Source organism: Camelus dromedarius, chromosome 9, assembly GCF_036321535.1.
Source record: "Camelus dromedarius isolate mCamDro1 chromosome 9, mCamDro1.pat, whole genome shotgun sequence".
NCBI lineage: Eukaryota > Metazoa > Chordata > Mammalia > Artiodactyla > Camelidae > Camelus > Camelus dromedarius.
In genome coordinates, this window is record NC_087444.1 from 19978454 (window position 1) to 20003675 (window position 25222).

The following is a 25222-nucleotide window of genomic DNA, read 5'->3' on the forward strand; positions in this document are numbered from 1 at the left end:
AGTGTCAACAGACCATGTTCGGTGTCCTGGGATGTATGGATCTAACTGAACAAATTTTGACAGAACAGGCAATTGGTGGAAACCATTGAATGCAGACAGGTACTCAGAATCAGAGGCCAACCCATTCTTCTGTCCTCAGTCAGCTCATAAACCCTAATTGCTATTTGGGTTGAAGCGTTGGCCCCAGGGCTGTCTCACAGCACTGGGCTTGTTTGATGGTTTCTCGGGCTCTGGGAACTGCCTGGTTTGTTACTGGTCAGAAGGTGACCCACCCTCCTGGTTTGTCCAGGCCGGAGGGGTTTCCCAGGATTCAGACTTCCCACGCTAACTCAGGGATAGTACCCAGCAAGCTAGGGTGAGTTGCTCATGCTATACCAGAGAAAAAGCCTGGAGAGCCGGCCTGTAGCCTGGAAGCCGCGTGCTCTCTTGATTGAAGTGGCCACATGGTCTCGTCAGGGCAGAATGTTTGCTGTGTTTGCCTGCAGAGCTGATGACCTCACACCTCTTCTTGTGCAGTGATTCGAGAGGCCTGGAATGTGCCATTCTTTTCTAGTTCAGAGCGTAGTCTGCTCCAAGAAAGCACAGGGATGAACAGTGGTTCCCTTGAAACTAAAAAGGAATTGCTCAAGAGCTGCCACCCCGTGGCGGTGACCAGCGGTGCAGAGCCCCGGGGCAGCCGGGCCTAGCTGCGGAGGGGGAGGAACTGGATGTTACATAAGCTGTTACACCAGGCGGTCCCTTCTGAGCCAACACTGGTATGTATCCCTGTGGCTTTTGTCATCAACTGCTATGAATTCCAGGTCATTATATTCCAAAAGACATTTCTAACCGTACTCGAGGCAAAGAAACTCCAGCATCCTACTCGGAGCTGAGGGCAACAGGCTGTGTTAAGAGCTACAGTCAGTCAAAGAGATTTTACGGTCCTGCTGATTTTGTTTTAAGGGACAAGACCGCGTGGATTTTTCTTTCTTCCTTTCTTTCTTCTGTGGGGCGGGGGGTCTGGTTGTGGGGAAGGGGAGGAAACAGCTATTTGAGTTCACACACAGTTCTTCACAGAGCTGGGCCCATTGCAGAATGGGCTTGGAAGTGACATTGGATTCAGGCTTTCTGAGTTCACATACTACATATTTCAGGAACCAGGAAGCTGTGCTTATTGAAGTAGGAAGTGACCAGATGAACAAAAGCTAGTAACAGTGAGCACGTGAAGTGCTTCCTGTGTGCCAGGCGCTGTTGCAAAGTGTGTCGAGTTGATTCGTTTATGTACCCTCACTTCGATTGTATGACATAAGAACTATTATAATGATATTTATTTTACAAAGGATGAGCCCGCAGCACAATTTGCATATACAGTTTGTCCAGGGAAGTGTTCTTTTGAAACTACCAATTTGCCTCCATTCCAACTTTACTTTCATTTGAAAGTTACCTTCTCCTTGACACTGGACAGAAAGGAATTTATGTCCCTTTAAATATTACATTGGCGGTGCGCGGTTTGTCGCAAGATGTTCCTTTGTTCCTCTTGTAACATGGTCTCATCAATTCATCCCCAGCACAGTCTGCTGGAATTAAGGCTTCCTGAAGGTGAAAAGGAGCTCGTCAGAACCTCCTTTGGAGTTAGCTGTGTAGACACACCTGTGTGTGTGACTGTGTGCATGCGTGTGTGTGTGTCTCTCTGTCTGGGTCTGTCATGTAAAGACCATGAATTTAAAGTTAGATTATGATAGTCTTAAGTCTTGGGAACTCTGAGCAAAATCTCCCAGAGGCTTGTTCACTGTCTCCATCATTACCAAAGAGTTTCCTCATCTTCTGTCCCAGAGAACCCCTTTCTTTTATTCTTTTAATTGTATCTTGGATGGTAAAGACTGAAGGAGATTTGATTGATCGAGTCATGGATTTGTTCATTTATTCAATAAATATTTAGAAGGGCCTACTGCATCCGAGGGACCAGATCTGGTTCATGGATGGTACAATTAAATAAGAATGGATTTTACCATTAAAAGCTGAAGAGATCCATATAATGAATTCTTTTGTGCTTAAAAAAAATTAGTTGGAATGGAGCTTGTCAAAGACATGAAAATTACAAAGTACAATGGCCATTTTTCTGACATTTGCAAGTGTATGGGTTTTGATAACATGTGTTTTCTACAAGTTAGCAAGCCATTTCAGTTGTTGCAAATGAAAGCAACTCAGTGAATTTAGATCTCAGCATCCACCTTCTCCATCAACTTTGTTTAGATAATCACAGCTTCTTCTGGCTCAATAATTATTTTGCTCCTCACTGTTCAGTCCAAGAAAAGAACAGGCCAGTGGGAGACGGCACAGGATAATTAGAACTGACATTTTTCAGGGTATGAGATGCCGTAGAGTAGACACCACCCTTAGCCCTCTGACTCTCTCTTGCTCCATTTGCTTCAGAGAGGTTGGACCTTTGTGTGGCTTGATGTAGGATTAAGATCCATAGATCAGGCAGGGCTGGTACCAAACCTGTGTGCCAAGTAAAATCTCCCAGGGAGATTTCACTACATGCCTATTTCTGGGTCTAGATACAACCCTAGAGAATCCAAATTTCCAAGTGTGGGGCCCAGGAATCCATGCTTCTTTCTAAAAGCTCCTTGGGGCATACCAACATGGACAGTGGTTGGAAACTACTAAACTCCCAAATCTGCATCAGCAGCCCTGATAGCCCATCCTGTTTACAGTTCTCCAACTCATATAATATATTTAATATAATTCTTTCTGCCTTCCCATCTTCTCCTGCCCCAGCCCCACACCCCAGAGACTCAACTCTAAATCCTACAAGGACAGGAATCTGTTTAGCTAAATCTTGTGTCCCTGGCCTCTTCATGAAGAGCACCTTGCACATAAAAGACACTCAATAAATACTTGCTAAGTGAGTGAATGAATAAATAAATGAAAGATCCTTCCAGTTGAATGTCTTCCCAACTTGTAGGAATTAGAACCCATCTTATGCTCCTTAAAAGATGCTTTTTCCTAGATTCCCTAGTGTTTTCAGCAGCTTTACAGTCTTGGCTATCTTGAAGCAGAGACGTGCAATCTTAAGTTATTTTTGTGTCTTCTGTCACCTTTCTCTCCTGCATCTCCACTGTGGCCAGGTCTTCCTGTCATCGCAACCTCTGCCAGCTGGGTTTTCATCCTTGAAACCATAGCAGTGCTTCCTGGGCCCTTGCGTCTCCTGACTTCAAACCTCTATAAAGCACCTCCCCACTCCCAGACCCTTCTGGGATTCCCTAGGGTGTGTCTCACAAGCCAGTCCTTCAGCCCACCTCTTCTGCTGTAGCGCCCCCTGCTGGACACCACTGAGGCTTGGCCTGAGGGCAGCCATGCCTTCTGGACACTGCCATTTCCCCCTTTCCCCCACTGATGGGTGCAAATGCTTAAGTCCCAAAATGGCATCCAGTCCACTCAGTGCAACAGCTCTTCATTCTGTGTTCTATACAGAGGGAGAGAATATATCTTTCTCTTTTTCAATGTTATGAAATCCCACAAGGCTACATACATGAATGGGGGTACTTCTGACTCAGTGTCTTACAGAGTTTTTAGTGAAGAGCCTTCTGAGTTTTTAATTATAGCCTGACCTCACTTTCTTTACAGGCCACAGATATGAAGCCATATGGTTGAGCATGGAGGCACATCTGAAAACAGACAGTACCCTGAGCTCGGCATTGGATCACCCTTCTAAGAACTGAGGCTTTCTTGCTTGGCCACACTTGTCTGCCTGACTCTCTCTTCCCTCAGATGAGTTCTTACCTGGGATCCACCTTACTCACCTCTGGCCCATCATAACCAAACGTCAGGGATGGATTTGGTTAGGCTTCCCTGGACTTCCTCTTTTTCACTGATATCCTCCCCTAGCCTCCCTTCTCCTGGGCTTAGATGACTGTCCCTTCTTAACAACAGTACTGGCTAATATTTATTGACTGCTTACTGTGTGCTGGATACCAGCTAAGCATTTGACATGTGCTGTTTCTTTCTCTGGACAGCAACAGTACGGAGCATGGACTTTGAAGTCAGGCTGACCTACTCAAGCAAATCACTTAATCTCTCGGTGCCTTGGTTTCATCTTCTGGAGACTGAGAACTTTAATCCCTCTTCTACAGGGGTGTTGAGAGGATTAAATGAGAAAACCTATGTAAATCAGGGAGGGTGTAGCTCAGTGGTAGAGCATATGTTTAGCATGCATGAGGTCCTGGGTTTAATCCCCAGTACCTCCATTTAAACAAGCAAACAAACAATCAAACCTAATTCCCACCCCACCATGCCAAGAAAATCTATGTAAAGCTTTTAGCACAAAGCCTGGCATTTAAAAAGTACTGAATAAATGATAGCTATTACTTTGATATTCCTGTTCAAGCTCTCTCCCAACTCAAATCCAACCAATTAGGGTGAATTTTCTCCAAGTTTAGATTATATGACTTAAACGGACAGTGGTTGGAATCTCTTCTGGATTACAGGCTTGTGGACCGGGGTCCTAGCCACAGACGCAGTTATGTAGTGACGTTTCATGCAATCTCTTCATTATTCTCCTTCCCTGCTCCAGTGACTTGTTTTTCACAGAAAACTTGAGCTCCATCAAGGCCCATGAGCACTGCTCATCAACTGCCTTCCTCCCCAGTAGGGGGAACTTGTACCGTTTTTATTTTGCCCTTTGCCACTTGAGTTTGGTCAGGACTTAGTTTGTCCTAGATTTATTTTTCACAGCACATATTGTGACTCAGGGCTTTTAGCTGGGGTACGTGTGTGAGAGGGTGGTGTGGATGTGGGTGTGGATGTGGGTTTGAATGTGTGTGTGTATTGGGAGCCTTCTATATGTGTGAGCGTGATTGTGTGATTGTGTGAGGAGGTATGTGTTATGTTTGTACGTTGTGTGAGTGTGTGTGTTGTGTGTTATGTGTGTGTTGCATGTGGTTATATGGGTGTTGTGTGTGTTGCATATGAGTGAGTGTTGTGTGGATGTGAGTGTGGGTGCGCACCCTGAATCTCAAAGGCAGGTACAGTTTGTGAAGTGCAGAAGAACGGGGATGGGTTTTGGGTATAGATTGTCCTAAACTGTAATCTCAGCACTACTATTAATTCACTAGACACCTTGGATGTTACTTAACCTTTCCAAGTCTTTATCATCTGGGAAATGGGTGTTTTTGTTTTTTTTTTACTTTTCAGAGTTGTTTCAGAGTTATTTAAAGGATAAGAAACAGTATAGATGTAATATATCAAATTGTGCCCAATGCCCAGAAAACACTCAATAAATAGCCATTTTGGTAGTAACTGGAGCCAGAGTGGAGTACTCTGACCAAAGTAGACCCCAAATAAATTACTCATTGATCCATGGTCCCTCTAGCGTCCTTTGGTTTATAGGAGCACTTGCACATCCAGAAAGTGTAGATCCACTGAATTATAGACACGTACCTCAGTGACATCTCCTGAGGATGTAGGTGACTTTCTGAAGCACCAGGGCTTCCGATGGTCAGTGCTCCTCCCCACGCCATCCCCCATCCTAACCCAGTAGCTCGGGGTCAGGTGGGGTGGGGGTGGGATAGGGGGCTGGGAGGGTGGTGTAGGCAACCCCAGGAAGGGAGAGGATGGCCCTAAACAGAAAGGAAGCAGTGGCCAGCGTCCCAGCACCCTCTGGGCTCACACATTTCTCATTCTTAATGCTGAAGGTGATGAAGAGTGGTTCACTCCTCTTTATGGGATGTTTTCAGAAATTCCCTTACATCCTCTGAATTAATCACCTTTGTGCTCATCTCTTATCCAATGATAATTTACTGCCATATTTCTAACACTTCTAGAGAAAGTGTTAGTGGATGGAGGTTGGTTAATGTCGCTAAAAGAAAAGAAAAAGTGGTGAAAGTTCAGCCTTTAAAGTGTTTAAATTGGGGTTTTGTAGGTACTTACGCCTTTGTCGAAGGTAGCAAAAAATTTGATGTAAGGCTGGAAGTGTTCAGCTGCCTCTTCAAAAGCCTTGTAATCTAACAGGAAAAAGATAAAATGGGAGAGACATTTTCAAGACACAAGAGAGTGGGAAGCCAGTCAATCCTGATTGGATATTTAATTAGTTAGACATTATTTAGATAGACAATTATTTGATACTATTTAAAACCACAGTTTCTCCCAAGGAATTTGAATTGACTGTCATTGAATCACTCCAAAAAACTCTTTTTTTAAAAATTGAATTATAATTGATTTACAACGTTGTGTTAGTTTCTGGTGTCCAGCCTAGTGATTCAGTTATACATACATATTCTTTTTCATTATACAGTATTATAGTGGTTAATATCATGTTTGAAAGCAATGACTCCCTCTAGAAATGTTCTGTATTCCATAACCATTATTTTGTGCGTAAGACTTCAGCAAGCGTCACAGCTAGAGACAGGCTGCCTCCCTGGCTTCCCCACTGGCTCTCCTCAATTGATGAGATGTTACTTTGGTCCAAGTTTGCTTGTCATCAATGGTTTTTGAGGCTCAAAATATTTAGTTTTCCCCCTTGATTTAATTCACTCTTATGTGTGTATTTTCTACTAACATCAATGGAATGGATGATTGCTACCTGCCTATTATGTTCATAATCATTATAATCACTATTATTAGCAACATCTAGTATTAGATATGCTTAACGAGCACAAAACTGATTTTCTTAATTTTCTGAGTTACTCAATTTATCCCTTCCTTCTCTCCTTTCTTCCTACTTTTCTTTCTTCCTACATTCCATCCTTCTTTTTTCTAACACCTATAGATATTAACAATTAGCCAATCTGATTAATGGATTATCATAATGTATTATTGGTTTTTATATAAATTAAAAAATATTGCTCACTGAGAAAAAATGTGACAATGATATATATATGTTCATGTATAACTGAAAAATTGTGCTGAACACTGGAATTTGACACAACATTGTAAAATGATTATAAATCAATAAAAAATGTTAAAAAATATTTCTTTCAAAAATAATAATTGGACATAATTTTATTAAATTGATTCATTAAAGGGGACTATAGGCTTTTATGGCTTCAGAAAGCCAAACCTTCAAAATATTTTTGATCATACGTGAGTGAAAGTAATATTTATATTTTGTCAGTTTTCTATAATTTTAATATTGAAGTAAATAAAACTGAACATTTAAATGCTCACTCTATGCTTAATTTTTGATATTTATCCAAGTCTTAAAATGCAGGTAAAGGACATTATTTAAAAAGTCAACTTCTGAAACCAGAAAAGCTTATCACTTTCTAAAATATTTTTGTTTAGCTAGTTACTATTTTAAAAATTGTTTTATTTCACCAAACTAATGGACTTGCTGGAAAGTCATCATATTCACCAAAATAGTGCAAAAACATTTGTCACTAATTAGGCAATGTAATGAGTATGATCTCGAGTTTGGATTTCTCTGCATTGATAATTTTTCTTTTCCTCAGCCTAAATGTCTTGTTTGTGTGGAAGCATCAAAATAAGAAATTGTACCATGCCACAAACATATATAAATGTATATACATTTGATTACCCCCACAGAAAATGTTTAAAAAAATCTTAAGAGAAATTTGTCAGATCAGTAGAGTGATATTTGCCTATTCCTGAGGAAATGTTTCATTATTATTTTGAAATATACACCATGAAAAAGCTCAGTTGGATTTGAAATCAATTCAAATTATCATAAAAATATTAACATTATATTTGTCAATGAAAAGGAAAGTAATAGCTATTAGAGAAAAATGCTCACATTCTTGAAGGACAATTTAGAGATTAGATTACCTAAATGCTGTTCAATGGCGAGAAAAGGCTATTCATCAATGAAAGAAAAAGCAAAGAATGTCGTCCTGCCATTGGCCCCCATCCACACGTGCAAGCCAAGACTCTTGTCAAGGGTGACGATCAAGAATTTGAAGAGATCATTTAAAACCTTGATCAGGAACGGCCTGTTGCTTTTTCAGGCATAAAACCTAATACCAAAGGCTACGTTCTTAGGAGCAAGCACAAGAGTCTTGTTCAAAATTTAAAAATATTTTACTTGGAAGTTTTATACAATGTAATACTTGATGCCTTTCCTATTATTTTGTATATTATTATCATTATATTAAGAAAGCTTTTAAAAAGTGGGGTTTTTTTGCTAAGCCCAAATAAATCTTTTCCAGTATGCCCCACGTGCCATACAAGCATGGTCACATTTCGTGTGTGTCATGACCTGACAGAGCTATGAAGTCTTGAGAGCACAGCCCAGTGGTTAAATGTCTGAGCTCTAAAGTCAGACTTGGGGTTTAAAGCTTTGCTCTACCATTTATTTACTAGCTGTGTGATATTGGATGAGTTTCTTCAACCTTCCTGTTCCTTCATGTCCTCATCATTAAAATCCTGATAATAATGGTAACTGCCTTACAGGCTAGTGGTGAGAATGAAACTAAGGCATCTGTAGAATCTGCCAGTGTGGGCCCTGGCCTATGATATATGTTAGTTAAATGGAGCTATAATTGTCATTAGTTTAGGGTTGGGGAAGATAGAAACTGGAAGATGTGCTTTTTATCCCGGTCTTGGCCTTGTCTCCCTCCTTATCTGCTATACTGAGCTTAATAGAGGAAGAGAGAGAAACAGAAGGATAGAAATTGATGGAAAGAGTTGGTGGAGTGACTCCTGGGCATATATCCAGCGGAAACTCTAATTTGAAAAGACACATGCATCCTGATGTTCATAGCAGCACTATATACAATAGCCAAGACAAGGAAGGAACCTAAATGTCCATTGACAGAAGGCCAGATAAAGAAGATGTGGTATATTTATACAATGGAATACTACTCAGCCATAAAACAGAATAAAATTATACCATTTACAGCAACATGGATGGACCTGGAGATCGTCATACTAAATGAAGTAAGCCAGAAAGAGAAAGAAAAATACCACATGATATCACTCATATGTGGAATCTAAAAAAACGACACAAATGAATTTATTTACAAAACAGAAACAGACTCACAGACATAGAAAACAAAATTGTGGTTACCAGTGGAGGAAGAGGGGGCGGTAGAGGGATAAACTGGGAGTGTGGGATTTGCAGATACTAACTAGTATATATAAAATAGGCATATAACAAATTCATACTGTACAGCACAGGGAACCATATTCAATACCTTGTAATAGCCTATAATGAAAAAGAATAAATATATATATATAGTATAACTGAATCGCTATACTGTACACTAGAAATTAACACAACATTGTAAACCAACTATACTTTCAATAAAAAAAAAAAGAATTGGCAGGGTGGGTGGGGAGGAGAAAAGGATAGAGGGAAATAGAAGGAAATGAAATGAAGAGAAGAAAGTAGAAGAGGGCAGGGGCAGTGCCCCAGAGCAGTCAGCATCTGTATAAAGATGTAAAAACTTAAATAATTCACCTAAAGACTTTAAGAACTGGGTGGAACTCCCGGGCTAGCCTAGCCGCCTTCCCCCAACATACCCTTAAGGAGGGTGAATAGAGGCTTTTATGTAGCAAACATGAAGACAGTTAAGTTGGGTTGTGGGAGAGAGAAAAGAGGTGGGTGGTTAATGAGATGACTAAGGATGCCAATTGGCAGATGGGGTACAGACACAGCTTCACAAATAATTCAAAATATTTTGGATTTTCCAGAAATAGTCATAAGCAGCCCTTCTTTGCACCCCCCCACCCCCATGTACTAATGCTCCCAGATTCTCTTTCATTGCTACGCCCACTCCTAACGCTTTTCCTCTCTCCAAGGCTGAGACACCAGAAAAAGGCTTAATTTCTGGGACCTATGCTGCCAAAACAATTCTAAAAAATGTACTCAAGTAGTTGGCCTTTGTGGTTCCTTCCCTTCCTGACTCCCACTCACTACCCCAGTCACGCCTGCATGGGTGGTGGTGATGCTCTGATACGTTCCTCCACCCACCCCAGCCCTGGCTGCAAAGCTTCTAAAGGGAATGTATCCAAGGGTGCGGCTGTGCTGTGGCAGCAGCCTTGGTGGTCAGGGGGCACTGGCCAGCAGTTTTCCACACTGTGCTGCAGCTGCCAAGCCCATCCATCCCTACCCCAGTTTTCCTCTAATGCTGTCCAAGTGATTCAGAAGCTCTCCATCTGCTGACCACAGGAGCTGCCAATGTCTTTGCCCCATTTAGGGAGAGAATTCCTCGGGTTGATGGGCAGGTGGAAAAAGTGGAGGAAGGGCTCTTCTCCCTTGTGTCAAACACACACTCCCCTTCAAGGCCAGAGAACGTGGCCCAACCTTAATGTTCTTTCAGTACCTCTGCCTGGTTTGCATAATATCTGCACATGTCCCATTGCATGGGGTGCAAGGAAGATTCTCCCTCTATTCCACCCAGCACAAAATAATGCCCATGATGCATCCTCTTTCTGGATGACCCAACACAACTTGCTGGGAAAATAGCCTTTAGACAGAAAGGCTGGGGTTGACAGACAACTTACATTCTGAGTCCCCACTCTTGAAATAGCCAATGAGTTTGATCTGGTCCTCAATGCGCTCAAAGGCTTGGACTTCCAGTTTGCTGTTGATGATCTCCACTGGGTCTTCAATTAGCTGGAACACAAAAGATGTTCATATAAGAGAAGTGTTTCCTCTCCAGTGGGGAAATCCAGCATCTGTGTAGAGTGCTCTGGAGAGAAACTGTCAACTTTCTGCTGGTGTCTCAGTATCCATCCCGCCTCCCCCTTCGTGAGCACAGCAGACATGCTTTCTGAGGAACTGACCTTACCTCCAGGGGTAGGCAGATTGTCCTGGAGGCCATTCTATTTCTCTTGTCAGTTACTGATTCAGGAAAGCCATGCAACCCAACTCTGGCCAACAAATCTCCAGGGTAGATCAGCTGAAGGCCTTGAGGAAGTTCTAATTCCCTTTCATGAGAGCAATGTGAGGCCAGATTCTTCTCCCCTCTCATTGGATATGAATGAAGATATGTGATGTATCAGCTCCTGTTGCTGGCTAGCTTATAAGTTGGTTATAACCGACTTGAGAACAGTCAGCTTGAGGACAAAGCCAACACACTGAAAAGAGCATTACCTGTGATTTATGGAGAAACTTGGAGCTAGAGCCCTGACTTGAACAAGCCTAAAATCTACCCTCACCCTGGGCATCACCTTCCATTTGTGTGGGCCAGTCACGTTGCCTACTGTTTAAGGAGGTTGAAGCTGGTTTTTGTTACTTGCATCCCAAAGCCCCCTCCCAGCTGACAGAGCTGGGGCAGGGCCACATGGGCCCAGAGTTGTTCTGCTGCCTCCTTCTACTTTTTGAGCGCTTGTAGGTATGGGTCAAAGAGAGTGCCAAGCAGAAGTGATGGGCATTTTTTTGTAGAAGGCGACCTTCAACTTACTTCTGACCCTCTCTGGGTTTTTGAGGCAGTGGGGAAAAGGCAATGGGCCACTATGTACTAGCTGGTTAGATAAGGCATCACCAGAATGGTTGTTCTTTATTGTACAGGCATCTGTATTCAAAAGAACCTGACTTTGCCACTGTTATTGAAAGTGTGAGTTTACCTATGGATAAAACATCTTTGTAATGTTTATTCCTCTGTTTGCCTGAGCACATGGATCTAAGGGTGTTGCACCTCTGTGGCTGAGAGGAGTGTGATGTTGGGGCGCTCACTGGCCCTGCCTCTTTTTATTCTGCTCTGAGGGTAACTCAGCAGATGGGTCCTCCTCACCCTACTCCATCTTCCCATGATCATCCTCCTCTCTTTCCCACACTCCTCTTCAGAAGCCCTGAAACAAAGCCCAAGGGATTCAGGGGGTATGTGTGTGTGTGTAATTGTTAAGAGAATTAACGTCACTACTACACAGCCTTAATTTGCTCTGGTCTCTAATAAAACAGTTTCTGAGGTCACTTAAGGGCCAGCTTCCCAGTAGACGTAAACATCGCTGTGATGCAGGCGCTCTTTATTTTGACGCTTGAGAAACTGTTCTTAGACCAGGTCAGGGCATTCGCCTTCTCTGCTCTTACTTTAGGGTTTTACTTTTCCCTGTATTTGAACCCATGCAGGGCCACTGTGCATAAATGCTTACGTCCAACAGAAACTCCACCAAGACATCAGCTGCAAACTCGCCGTCAAACTCAATGGTGCGATCACCCTTAAGAACATACAGGCTTCCTTCTTCATTAAAACCTACAAGAAACACAGATTTCTCAAAGTAAAGTCATCCTGAGGTAGGTAGAGCCATCCCGTTGGCCAGGGTCTGGCTTGGGGTCCCTGGGTGACAGTGGGGCAGGATCAGTGGAACTAGCATTAACCCTAGGATCAGTTCCCTTGAAACCACACCTCTGAAGGGCTCCCAGAGTGGGAACTCAAACTAAAACAGTCAATAACCAGCAATGCCATCTGGATGTTAACTTAAAAGAAAGATCTATTCTCCACTTCACCACGGCTTTAATTTTCCAAATACACTGTGGACCCCTTTCTCCTTATCAAAAAGTTCTCGTGCCTACTGCCCACCAGCTCCTTAGCCTGGCATTCAACCCTCCACAACCTACTGCCAGCCCTGTCCTTTACAGCCCACCTTGGGTGGACCTGCGCTCCCTTGAGAACTGCATTCCTGGTCCCAGTGCTACTTCCTGGGCTTTTTGCCCAAGAGCTGATGTGAAAGGGGGCATAAAGGAGAAGTCACAGTGCATGATTCTCTGCACAGATGTTCTCCTTGGGCCTGTAGTGCCCTCCCCCCACATCCCTCATCTTTCAACTCCTTTGGGTCTCAGCTTACAACCCACTTTTCCAAAGAAGGCCACTCCAATCTCTCTTGCCATTATGGACCTCCTCTCAGCTCCATTTTCACAAATGCTTTCCCGAGAGTGGCATTTCCCCCCAGGAATGCTAAATTAGCTGAGGCTGGCATTTAGTCCAACAGCATGGCATCCTTAATTCCTTAGATTAATTGTTGTCAAACCTCTATTAGCTGGAGGATGCTTTCTCCAAATGAACTCTTCTGCAGGACCTCTAGGGAAAGGGAGGCTGGCCCCATGCCCACCATGACCCAGGGCACCTGTGAAGACTCCCTGGCACACCACGGAGCACCGTTTGTGAATTTGAAGGAGCAACGTGCCAGGTGTCCCAGAAGCCGGCAATGACTGATCACAAAGGGTGCCGGAGGGATCCTCGGCCAGTGGATTTTGCTCTGAGTGAAATCAGTTAGGAAGCTGTTGCACTAGCTCAGAGACTAAAATCAGGCAAATGGAAATGGGGATGGAGATCAAGGAGCAGGCTCACAAAACACAACTGTCCTGTCAATTCTGAGGATGGAAAGGTCAGAAAGAACCTGCCCAGTTTCCTCCAGGCTGAGCTCAGATAAAGGTTCATTTAGACCTTTAAAGCCTCATCACACTGTCCACTAAGAATATCCACCAGTCTATTTATACGCCTGATTGTCCAGCTTGTCCTGTATAAATTTTTAGATTGCTGGAACATTAGCATTTTCCTCTAAATAAATTTACTGGAAATTCTCCCAATTCAACTTTTCATCAAGACAGTGGGAAGGGAGAAGACTAGGGAATCAAGAGGCTACTGGATAGAACTCATTCACTTGCTTTGGATGAGGGAAAGAGTTGAACATACTTTGTTCCTCTGCTCAAGGGAAAAAAATGGTTTCTTAATTTGTCTCCAGGGAAAGAGCTACCCCAGACTTTCTTACAATAATTCATTATCAGATATACCCATAATCTTTAATGTAATAAATATGTTGTTTACATTGACACACACACATCAGTAGAAACATACTAACTGATAAAAGACCAGAAGCTTTTAAACAATAATAATTCATTATCATTTTATAGTCATGAGTTCTTTCTTGTGTCTAACCTAAATCCTGTCTCCTACAATTTAAATATTTTAAAAAAAGCTAGTCTAGAAAATAAAATAGAAAACAGTTGTTTGGGGAAAAAATGATACAAATTCTATTTACAAACCAAAACCAGACTCATGGACATAGGAAACAAACTATAGTTACTAAAGGGGAAAGGGCGGGGAGGGATAAATTAGGGGTTGGGGATTAACAGACACACATTACTATACATAAAATAGATACACAACCAGGACCTACTGTGTAACACAGGGAACTATATTCAATTTCTTGTAATAATATATAGTGGAAAAGAATCTGAAAAGAAAACATATATGTATGTATATGTGTAACTGAATCACTTTGCTGTGTGCCTGAAACTAACATTGTAAATCAACTACACGTCAATAAATTTTTTTTAAAAAAGAAATAAATGTCTATGAGAGATATTCTATAGCAAAATAATTCAAAACTTTCATCTAAATATCATTCATGGAAAGGTAGTAACTAGTATATGTAATTCAACTTTAAGATAACGGGGAAAAAAAGAAAACACATGTTTGAAATAGTCTAAGATAATGAAATTTCATGTACCTAAAGGTATTTATTGGATGACCACTGATCTTTTTTATCCTGTGTTTACTACTCCAAATCCAATTAACCTTTCTTCAAAGGTCTTGTTTTATAACCCCCTGCTATCTTTCAACAGCCATTCTTCACTGGTGATGCAGAAAAAGTGAAATGGGCAGTGCAGGTGTAGGAGTGTTTGGAAACCAGAGGAGTTACCTATATTCTCTCTCCTGTGGATTAGAGGTACAAGCATCTTAAAGGGCACTTGTGTTTAAACATGACATATTGACACACGAGATTACAACTTGTATTGGGTAGTCACTTAACCATACCTCATCTGAATCCTCCCTCTCATCCTTGGTGACAATGCCCAGCTGGGGTTTAGTCTTAAATTTAGAAACCACTGGGTGGAGTCACTACTATTAATGATATCCTTTGCTGGCTGCTTCAGCCAAGAGGGAAGGAAATCGTAGGTGATGGAGGAAGACATTTGATCTCCCTCAGAGAGATCACCGTAGCACTGAGATAGAGAAGCTAGTTTTCAACCTGCTCTAGGAGCTGGAAATAAAGATTTGACTCTTTAGTGTCCAGTTCTCCAGGAAGAAACCCTCTTCCTTGTATCCTGCCTGATACGACGATATATTAAGGGATGAATGTGAAATCATTCAATTCAGGCTGATATTTACTTTTGTGAAACTCTTCCCCGACTCAGGATTAAGGTATGCAGGATCATTTTATATTTATTTAAAAATAGTCCAGTCATCATGCAAGAAAAAATGACTGGTTTTTCCCTTTTTTTTTTTTTTTGGCAAGACACATTTGTTTCTTTGTGATATATTTCCAAAAAATCACACTTACCCAGTTTCTTGGCAAGTTTGGCTTCTTTCTTGGCATCCACCAACACAAAGCCTATATCTTTATGTTCCAGAACCTGGGCCACAAGCTGGGAAAGACAAGGGTAGAAGAGTGAGTGTGTCAAGGGCAGAAAGATGGTAGCAAATACCAGGGATGTTATTTTGGTATGTTGACAAGAAGACCTTCCTCCATACTTCCTGTTACTCTGTGACCAACTCAAGCAGCAGTGTTGGGATTCTATGCTTATCCCCTCAAGAGAAGGATGATTCAGCAGAATTCTGAGAACCAAAGAGAGAAAATGTGAGGACCAGACTAAAGCATAAGATCTGAAAGACTCCATCCATTGTCACACACCCTTCTCTGTCCTCAGGGTAGGTAAAATTTGAATTGGGAGAGAGGAGAATCAGAAAGGAAGCAAAGAGTACTCAGATACCCACAGATAGCTAACAAGGGGCCTGGAGCCCATCCTCAGCCACCAAACGAACCTGGAGTCTGGTGAGCATTGACACAAGGGATGCTAGAGAGGCTGAGGGACCTTAGAATAAAGGAGACCAAGACCCAAGCAGACACCTCAAGTCCCTTCACCCACTGGACTTGAGGAGTAGGAAGGTCTGTCGGGTGTAACTGGTAAAAAGACCCGAGATGGACTCTGAAGTTTTCCTGCAGCCAATTGACAGGAAGAACTAGTGGAGTACCTGGAGTGGAACCATAGCCCCAAAGGTGAAGAGGATGCAGCAGGGTCAGGTGGACAGATGGCTGAAAGCTACTCTGGGTGGACATCAGCATAGATGCTGACACCAAGCACAAGGTTGACATTGTGTTAAGCTCCTTGAAACTTAGAATATAAGGAAGTAAGGTGACCCTCAACTGCTTGAGATCTAATTCCAGCTATATGGCTGAACTGAGGCTTAAAACAGAAATAGAGTGAAGAAGCTACCAGAGAGATCATGAAACATTTATATTGCCTTTCTTTAGTTAAAGTTTTAAAAAAAGATGATTGTAGATTAACATGTGGTTGTAAGTGATTCCTTGTACATTTTACCCAGATGTTACCCAAAGTAACATCTTGCAAAACTATAACACAGTACCACAAACTGGATATTGGCATTGCTATAGTAAAGATACAGAACATTTCCATAACCACAAGGACCCCTCATGTTGTCCTTTTAGAGTCACAGCCACTTCTTCCACCCTTGTCCCTGCCCCAGCCCTTGGCAATCACTAATCTGTTCTTCATTTCTATTATTTTTTCATTTCAAGAATGCTGTGTAAGTTGAATCATATAGTATGTAAACTTTGGGGGCTGGCTTTTTTCACTTATCATATTTCTCTGGAGATCCATCCAGGTTCTTGTGTGTATCAGTAGGTCATTCTTTTGTATTACTGAGTAGTATTTCCATGGTATGGAGGTACACAGCTTCAATTCTTCATCCATTGAAGGACATCTGGGCTGTTTCAAGTTTTGGGCTCTTATGAATAAAGCCACTATAAACTTTTGTGTACAGGTTTTTGTGTGAAGATTAGTCATAATTTCTCTAGGATAAATGCTCAGAAGTGCAATTTCTGGGTTCTATGGTAATTGCATGTTTAATTTTTAAAGAAATAGCTGATTGTTTTCCTGAGTGGATGTACCACTTTGCTTTCCCACCAGCAGTGTAATGATGAGTGATCTAGTTCTTCCACATCTTTGCCAGCATTTGGTGTTGCGACTATTTTTTATTTTAGCCATTCTAATAGTTGTGTGGTGCTATCTCACTATGGTTTTAATGCATTTCCCTAGTGGCTAATGATGCTGAACATTTTTTGTGTACTTATTTACCATGTGTAAGTTCTCTTCTGTGTCTTTTGTCTATTTTCTAAATGGATTGTTTTTTGATTGTTGAGTTTTGAGAGCTCTTTAAACATTAGTCCTTTGTTGGATATGTGGTTTACAAATATTTTCTCCCACCCTGTAGCTTATCTCTTCATCCTTCCAATAGGTTCTTTCACAGAACACAAAAGTTTTTAATTTTGATGAAGTCATATAAAACCATTTTTCCATTTATGGATTGTGCTTTTGGTGTTAAGTCTAAGAACACTTTGCCTAACCTTGTATCCTGAAATTTTCTTCTAATTTTTTTCCTAAAAGTTTTATTGTTTTAATTTTACATTTAAGCTAATAATCTACTTTGAGAGTTGTAGGTTTTTTGTTTGTTTTGTTTTGTTTTGTTTTTTGGGGGTAGTTTTTTGAGTCTACTTTATTTTTTTTAACATTTTTTATTGAGTTATAGTCCTATTACAATGTTGTGTCAAATTCCAGTGTAGAGCACAGTTTTTCAGTTATACATGAACATACATATATTCATTGTCACATTTTTTTTTTCACTGTGAACTACCACAAGATCTTGTATATATTTCCCTGTGCTATACAGTATAATCTTGTTTATCTATTCTGCATATGCCTGTCAGTATCTACAAATTTTGAACTCCCAGTCTGTCCCTTCCCACCTCCTATTTTGTTTTTTAACCAAAGGATGTCCAACTGTTCCAGCACCATTTATTGAAAGGTCCATTTCTCCTCCACTGAGTTGATTTTACATCTTTGTCAAAGATCAGTTGACGTTATTATGTGGGTCTGTTTCTGCTTTCTCGATTCTGTCCCTCTATCAGTACCACACAGTCTTGATTATAATAGCTATATCATAAATCCTGACGGTGGATAGACTACTTCCCACACAATTCTTTTTTGAAATTGCTTTAGCTAGTCTAGTTCCTTCTATTTCCATCTGAACTTGAGAATAATCTTGTCCATTATTACAGAAAGTCTTACTAGGATTTTGATAGAAATTTTACTGAATCTTTAAATCTATTTATCAACTTGGGGAGAATTGATGTATTTACTATGTTGTCTTCCAATTCATGAATATGGTATGTCTCTTCATTTATTTAATCTTCTTTGATTTCTTTCACTGGCATTGTGTTGTTTTTAGCACACAAGTCGTGTGCAGGTTTTGTTAGATTTATACCTAAGTATTTAAATTGTTTGAGTGATTATAAATAGTATTGCATTTTATATTTTGGTGCCTGTCTGTTTATTGCCAGTATATATATATACTGGGTTTTGTATGTTTATCTTGTATCTTGCAGCCCTGCTGATCTGTTATTAATTCTGAGAGGTTTTTGGTTTTTGTAGGTTCCTTGAGATTTCCTATGTAGACAATCATGTCATCTGCAAATACAGACAGTTTATTTCTTCCTTTCCAATTTGTATGCCATTTATTTCCTTGTGTTTCCTTATTGTGCTGACAAGAACTTCCAGCACTGTATTGAAAAAGAGTGGTAAGAATGAATATCTATGCCTGTTCTTTATTTTAGGAATTTATCTATTTTTCCTTTCAATTCTATCAGTTTTTGCTTCACATATTTTGCAGTTCTGTTCTTTGGTGCATATACATTTAGGATTTCTTGTTTTCTTGGTGGATTGACAGTGGATTTATTTGGCTTTATACCTTATGCTATAAATCCCTCTATTTTCTCTTCTGTTTTCTTTTTTCATTTCTTTCTTTATTCCAGTGTCTTCCTTCATGTGTCCCAGCATCTGTGGCTTCTCTCTTGGATTTTCACTCCTGCTATTGCTTCTCTGAGGGTTTTCTTTGCCTATTCATTCTTCCCTTCTTGACTTTCTTATATGCTCCCCACTCTCTTTCTTCCTCTTTTCTTCTAATCACTCCTGTCCCTCTAAGGCTAAGGATTGGGCAGAAGCAGAGAGAGCTGCTCTGTGGAGTGCCTTTGGTAACTAGGGGTGGCGGGGCAGATAACAAATGACACCCCCACCCCTCAGGCAGTTTTTTCTTCTCTCTTGGATTTTGGCTGAGACTAGGGCAGGCTCAGGATGAAAGATATCATCATCAGTGTTTAGGTTATGACTCATCTCGAGTGTCCCTGTAATGCTTACACGGGCCTGTCTTTCTACAGTCACTTGGCTTTCATTTACTGAATTTAGTTTATTAGACAAGGTCATTTTTGAGTGTTTTCTGGTTTTCAGGGTAAGCCACTGTGTCCTATTTAGTGCTATCAAAACGTTAACTTAAATGCTCCCTTTCTGTCACTAAAAATTAATGATGATGAGACCTGATGGCTTTGTGATATTAGTAAGTTTCCCTGCTCCTGCAGCATGAGCCTCTAAGCATGGTTCTTAAACTTCAGTGCGCATAAGACTCACCTGGAACACTGGTTAAAATGGGACCTCCCAGACCTCAGCACCGGAAAGCAGAGAATAGAGCTGGGGTGGAGCTCAGGAATACACATTTTCATAAACCACACTACCACACCCTGTGATTCTGACGCAGTAGATACTGTACCACATTCTGGAAGACTGCTATAAATGGTTGCCAGTTCATCCAGAAGTGATGTGGCAAAATGTTTTCCAACTGTGACCTGTGGGCCCATGTTCAGCCCTGTTGGCCCCTCTACCTTACATGTAGGAGAGAAATATTAAGAGAAATAATAATAACAGTAAGAATATTAGAGATTCACTCTGAGAATTAAACAGAGAATTTAACTCTGACCTCTCCTGGGCTTACACCACCACATTTTATGGGTTTTTAGATAAACACAAATGTGTGCCTCTCGTAGGCTTGTAAAGCATGATTTTCTTGTTACCTTATTGATATTTATATGTGACATTTGAAGATACGTGAGTGGAAGGTGCTATCTCAGACAAACTCAGTGCTGTTTTTCTGGTTTTCAGTTTAAGCACAGCCATTGCTGTTCTCGACACGGATGGAGAGACAGAGCTGGCAGTCACTGATGGGCCCGGCACTGGTGCTAGCTGAGACCTGCCCACCTCCTCCTTGGCATCCTTACACACAATCCCTGCAGCATCACTCTCGCCTCCCGCCCTGATTAGGCCCAAAGCCGGCCCACTTGAGCTCTGTCATCACTTCCATCTGCCCTAGCAAGCACCCTTCTTGAGCCTAAGCCAAGGGTGGCCAGGACTGGCAGCCACCCAAGAGGGAGCAGTGAGATTGGGTTGGCGGAGAAGGGCTGCGGTAAAAGACCAGGGCCTTCTGGGCTGACTCCTAACCCGACCCGCTCCCTCCAGGACCAGGAGCCCCTGCTGGGCTGTAGGGTAGAACTGACATGGTCTGCCTCCCCTGCTTGACTTGATCTTACCTCCATCTTTGCTCTGGTCCTAGATTTCATATTTTCCTTTCTCCAGTCTCCCGCACCCCAGTCTCACCATGCCCTCTCAGGTTGCTGCCAGCCTGGCGTTGGCTGCAAAGCCCAGCTCCGGACTCATCCTTCACTCCAGGCTCCTCTCTGTGATTCCAATAGCCCACTGCAGGGACACAGCACTCTGACACTTATTTTGCATTAGAGTTCCTTGTTGTGCATATTTCCTCCCTAAACAGAAGGAGCCCATTTTGTTCTTCTTTTGTGTCTTACATAGTTCCTTAGAGACACTTGGCATAATTTGGATGAATGGATGAACTGGCCCAAGAACTTAAGTTTACAAGACTTTTAAGCCAAATGAGGAAGAGGCAATTGTCACCAATTACAGTGATTAAAATTTCCAAATATGAGGAGGAGAATAGATAGCATCAATGTTTCTCCTAAATTCCCAGAAAACCTGAATACTCTTTTCAGATTAGATTACAGTTTTCTCCCATTAACTTATAATTGTTCCCCTGTGGTTTTGTTTGCTTGTTTGTTTGGTTGGCTGTTTACTTCTTAGATGGTCCATCCTAGAGAATGGGGTTTTCTCGTATCGGTTGGTACGTGCAGCCCCGAGCACTGGGGCAGTGCTCATTCTTTCCAGAAACATCAGGGTTTGCTTTGACCATTGCCGATTATTTTTGAGGATAAGAATAACTTTATATTAAAAAGTTATATTAAGTAATATGCATAACTCTATAGCAAAAGAGTGGATATTCACAGTATGTTCTTTCTCTCTCTTTTTAAATATTGCATTACATAGGTATTTATTGTACCATTGTTACTTCTGTAATGATGAAGTCGAAATAGATCTCTCTAAATGAATGAATGACCCAGGGACAGTATATCCTAGTGGTTAAGAGTACATGGCTTGGCATCAGACACCTGGGTTCCTGACTTGGCCATAAGTGCTGTGACTCTGCTGTAAAACATGGACAATATCGATATCTATTTGTAAGGCTGTTTTGATGCAGATTAAATGAGATCATGTGTGTAAAGTTCTTGACCCAGTTTTTGGCATGGAGTAAGTGCTTAATGAATGGTATATTTTCTTCCTACTATTATGACAGCCGGATAGGGTTTCAAACCTGGTAGCCATTCAAAAATACCGAAGCTGGGTGAGGGAGGGTAGAGCTCAGTGGTAGAGTGCATGCTTAGCATGCATGAGGTCCTAGGTTCAATCCCCATACCTCCATCAAAAAAAAAATCAACAAATAAACATAATTATCTCCCTCCTCCAAAAATAAAATAAATGAAATGATTAAAAAAAAGAAAGAAAGAAAAAGAAAGCCTAGTGTATTAGAATGGAAAGATAACAAAAACTACTAAATGAGGAACTGCTATGATTAAGGACCCACACTAAACAAAAGTGTAAGGAACATTCAGGAATATTCCAGAACATTCCAGAGTCAAGGACCTTATGATTTCATTAGGGAAGAAGCTAATGAAATATTAGCTGATAAGTGCTAAAGGACTAGGACAGAAAAAAGGGCTTTGGAGACATAGAAAGAGACCTCATGGGCAGGGAGATCAAATCACACAGAGCTTAGTAGGCTACAGTATGGCGTGTGGGTTTAACCTCCATGCACTCAGGATGAAATCCCAAATCCCTAACTCCGCCAACAAGGCCTTGCACTGTTTGGCCCCCTGCCTCTCCAACCTTATCTGGGGCCACTCTGTCTCCCAAGCCCTAGGCCAAGGCACTGGCTGGGCTGCAGCTGCCTGTGGGGACGCCTTGTCCCAGTCATGCAAAGACACTCCACACATCCTGCTTCTGTGCATGCCCTTCCGTCTCTCCAGAAGATCCTTCCTTCCATCCTTTGCCAACTCCTATTTATCCTTGAGGTCTACACATAAATGTCAGTTGCTCAAAGGCATTTAGACTGACTCCCAGTCTAAACTGGGTGCCCTTTTCACACTTGTCCATGGTGCCCTGGGCTCCTCCTTCGCAAGCCTCTCTTGTGAACTGACACGATCATGTGTCTATCAACTCTCCACGCATGAGCCTGTAAGCTCCATGCCCATGTCTGGTTTTCTCCACACGCTATCTCCAGCACCCAGTATGGTACTTGAGCAGAAGAGAACTCAAAAAAAAAAAAAATTGTTGATTAAATGAATGAATGGAAGAAAGAGGGGAAGTCAGCTAGACCTTGAAAGAGGAGGAGTGTCTGGTAGGCAGAGGAGAGCAGCAAGGATGTCCCAGGAATTAAAAAATGGCAGAAATAAGAGAAGGTTTGGAGGGACAAACACACAGCATGAGTGGACAAGAACAGACAGGCATACCTGAGCAGAGGGCTTACCTGGGGGAGCTGAAAGGAAGAGTGTGTTTAAGGCATATTAGCAAATGAGCGTGAGGGACTTTGAATATTAGGACTAGCAGTTCCAATATGGGAGACATTCTAGTAGCAGAACAATATGGCTAATTTGAGCCTGGGGATGGTTGATCTGAGGGCATCAACCAGACAGATAGGAAGGAGAGTGGGAGGAAAGGGGACCAGTTGGGAGGCTGATGCTAGAGTCTGAGTGGGAGATGACTGGTCTCCAACTAAGGTGGTAGATAAAGTAATCTGTGAAGTGATGTTGTAGGTGGAGCATCAGTCAGCCCCGGAAACAGTTTCATGACTTTGGAGAGAGAAGCGGAGGAACTAAGGAGAGGATGGGGCAAGATGATTCCAGGGTCTCCAGCCAGAGAACAGATGGAGGACACACAGACATGTCAGGAGGGCATGTCAGAACCAGGAGCAAGCTTCTCAGCTTGGATTTGGATGCCACGAGTTCACGGCAATGGAAATCCAGCCAAGAGCTGGAGTTGCCAACCGGGAGCCGGGGGTGGAGGTCCCGGAGGAGCCGTGCAAGTGAGAAGTGAAGGCATGAGGATGGAGGACAGGAAAACCACGGGGTCAAGGACCCTGCCTTGTAGGAGGCAGGAAAGGACTGTGGGAGAGGTAGGAGGACAAGGAAGATACTGTCGTGACTCCAAATTCATGAGAGGGGAGAAGCTTGAGAACAAGCAGGTGGTCGGATCAGACGCCACAGGGAGTCATGGAGGTGGGACCACCATGAAGTCTCTCCTTTCAGGATGGTAAGTCACGGGTGACCTTTAGCGAGGAGCTGGGACAGAAGCCAAAGCACTGGGAGTGAGGCTGTTGAGTGGGTGGCAAGGACACGTTAGAGCAGGTGTGGGATCACTTGGCCAAGAAGTTTGCCATGAAAGGAGGGGGAAACTAACCCAGCACCAGGGGACATGCTCCCTGGGCTGCGTGACTGCCCCCTGGGCCTCAGAGGACCGCACAGGCGAGACGCCAGGCCCTATCTGTCTATGTCCCTCCAAGTCCAGTCCCTCTGTAGGACATCTCAGCCCTAATCCAGGGACAGACAGGAAGAAAGCAACATTTTTTTTTTTTTGCATTTTATTCAAAGTTTTCTTTAATCCATGCAAATAGAACCCTCCATTCACACAGACAGAGAAGCAGTAGATGTAGGCAGTCAGGTAAATCATAACACTTTGAAACAGTCCATTGAGTTGGAATATTTTGATTTTCATGGAATCTTTTGGCACTAAAATGCTCTCAAAGGCAAACTGTTGTGAAAATCTGGAGGAGAAAGACCTATGTGCTTCATGGTCAGAGGACGGTGGGGAGGGTGTGGGTAGCCGAGACCAGGGAATGCTTACTTATGGAAGGGAGCTGAGGGGGTGGTCACTTTCTGCAGGGTCAAAAATCTGAAAAGAGTTGAGGGCTGAGGAGCCTGGGGAAAAATGTGACAGATCTTTGCTCCAAGTACATGTCCCTCAGGCCAGTCATTAAAAATACCCTGGCTGCAATCCTGCTCTTCCCATGTAAGCCAAGAGCCAAATGGCTCTTTTCACCCACTGTCCCTGATACCATCTGGCCACATGTCAAGCAATTCAACTACTGTGCGTGTCCCCCTCCCCGAGGCCGGAGGGCTGACGTTCCTCTCCGGTAATCTCCTGTCACCTTCCACCGCCCTCAGATGAGGCCTGGGCTATGTATAGCTGGGGGGCTGGCACGTGATGTGTCCCTGCAGGAGGCAGGCAAGGGAGGGGGACAGCTATTTTATGAGATTCAAGTGAACGTTGGGGCCTCTCGGGGCTGGATTGGGTGGCCTCTGAAAGAGCCTTGGGGGGAAGGGGGGCTGTCAGCTGTTCTTATTGGCAATTTTGGGCTATCACCTTCGTCAAAGCCAAGGAAGAGACCCCAAGGCCAACGCTGGCTTATTTCCACTCCACCATATTGAGAAGCAGTACAACAACAACAAAAACTAGCATCTGATGGATGTTTGTGATGCTGCCCCAGCACTCTACATGAATCATCTTATTGAATCTTCACAAAACCTACATGAAGTAGAAGTTTGAGATGAGGAAATAGAGGCACAGAGAGGTTAACCAACTTGCCCAGGGCCACACAGCGCTTAAGAGACACAGCTGGGATTCCAACCCTGACACTCTGGCTCCAGGGCCCAAGCTCTCATCCATTACATTCCATCCACTTTGCCTGGGCCTCAGAAGGACCTGGGCCTGAATCCTGGCTCTGCTACAGCTATGAGACTCTGGGCAGGTCACATCTTCTCTGATCTCTTTTTTCTAATCTGAGAAAATGAGATCTAATTCTTGCAGGAGTAACATATACACAAGCACTTATGAATATCTGTTCCCTATAAATTCACCACAGGGCAACTCCATTACAATGAGTCAAAGGTTCTTGAACTTGAGCCTGTGTCAGCATGACCTGGAGGGAAGCCTTGTAAAAGACAGATTGCTAGGCCCACACCAGAATTCCTGATT

General features: G+C 42.5%; 1 protein-coding gene across 1 annotated transcript in view; it reads right to left on the reverse strand.

Annotated features, from left to right (window-relative positions):
• CASQ2 (calsequestrin 2) overlaps positions 1 to 25222 on the reverse strand; it is a 57248-nt gene that overhangs the window by 20454 nt on the left and 11572 nt on the right. Inside the window, exons 2-5 of the mRNA XM_010980703.3 lie at positions 15226 to 15310; positions 12034 to 12134; positions 10444 to 10555; positions 5911 to 5984 (exon numbers count right to left, since the gene is read on the reverse strand). Coding sequence (XP_010979005.1) covers positions 5911 to 5984; positions 10444 to 10555; positions 12034 to 12134; positions 15226 to 15310 — 372 coding nt within the window. The remainder of the gene's footprint in view (positions 1 to 5910; positions 5985 to 10443; positions 10556 to 12033; positions 12135 to 15225; positions 15311 to 25222) is intronic.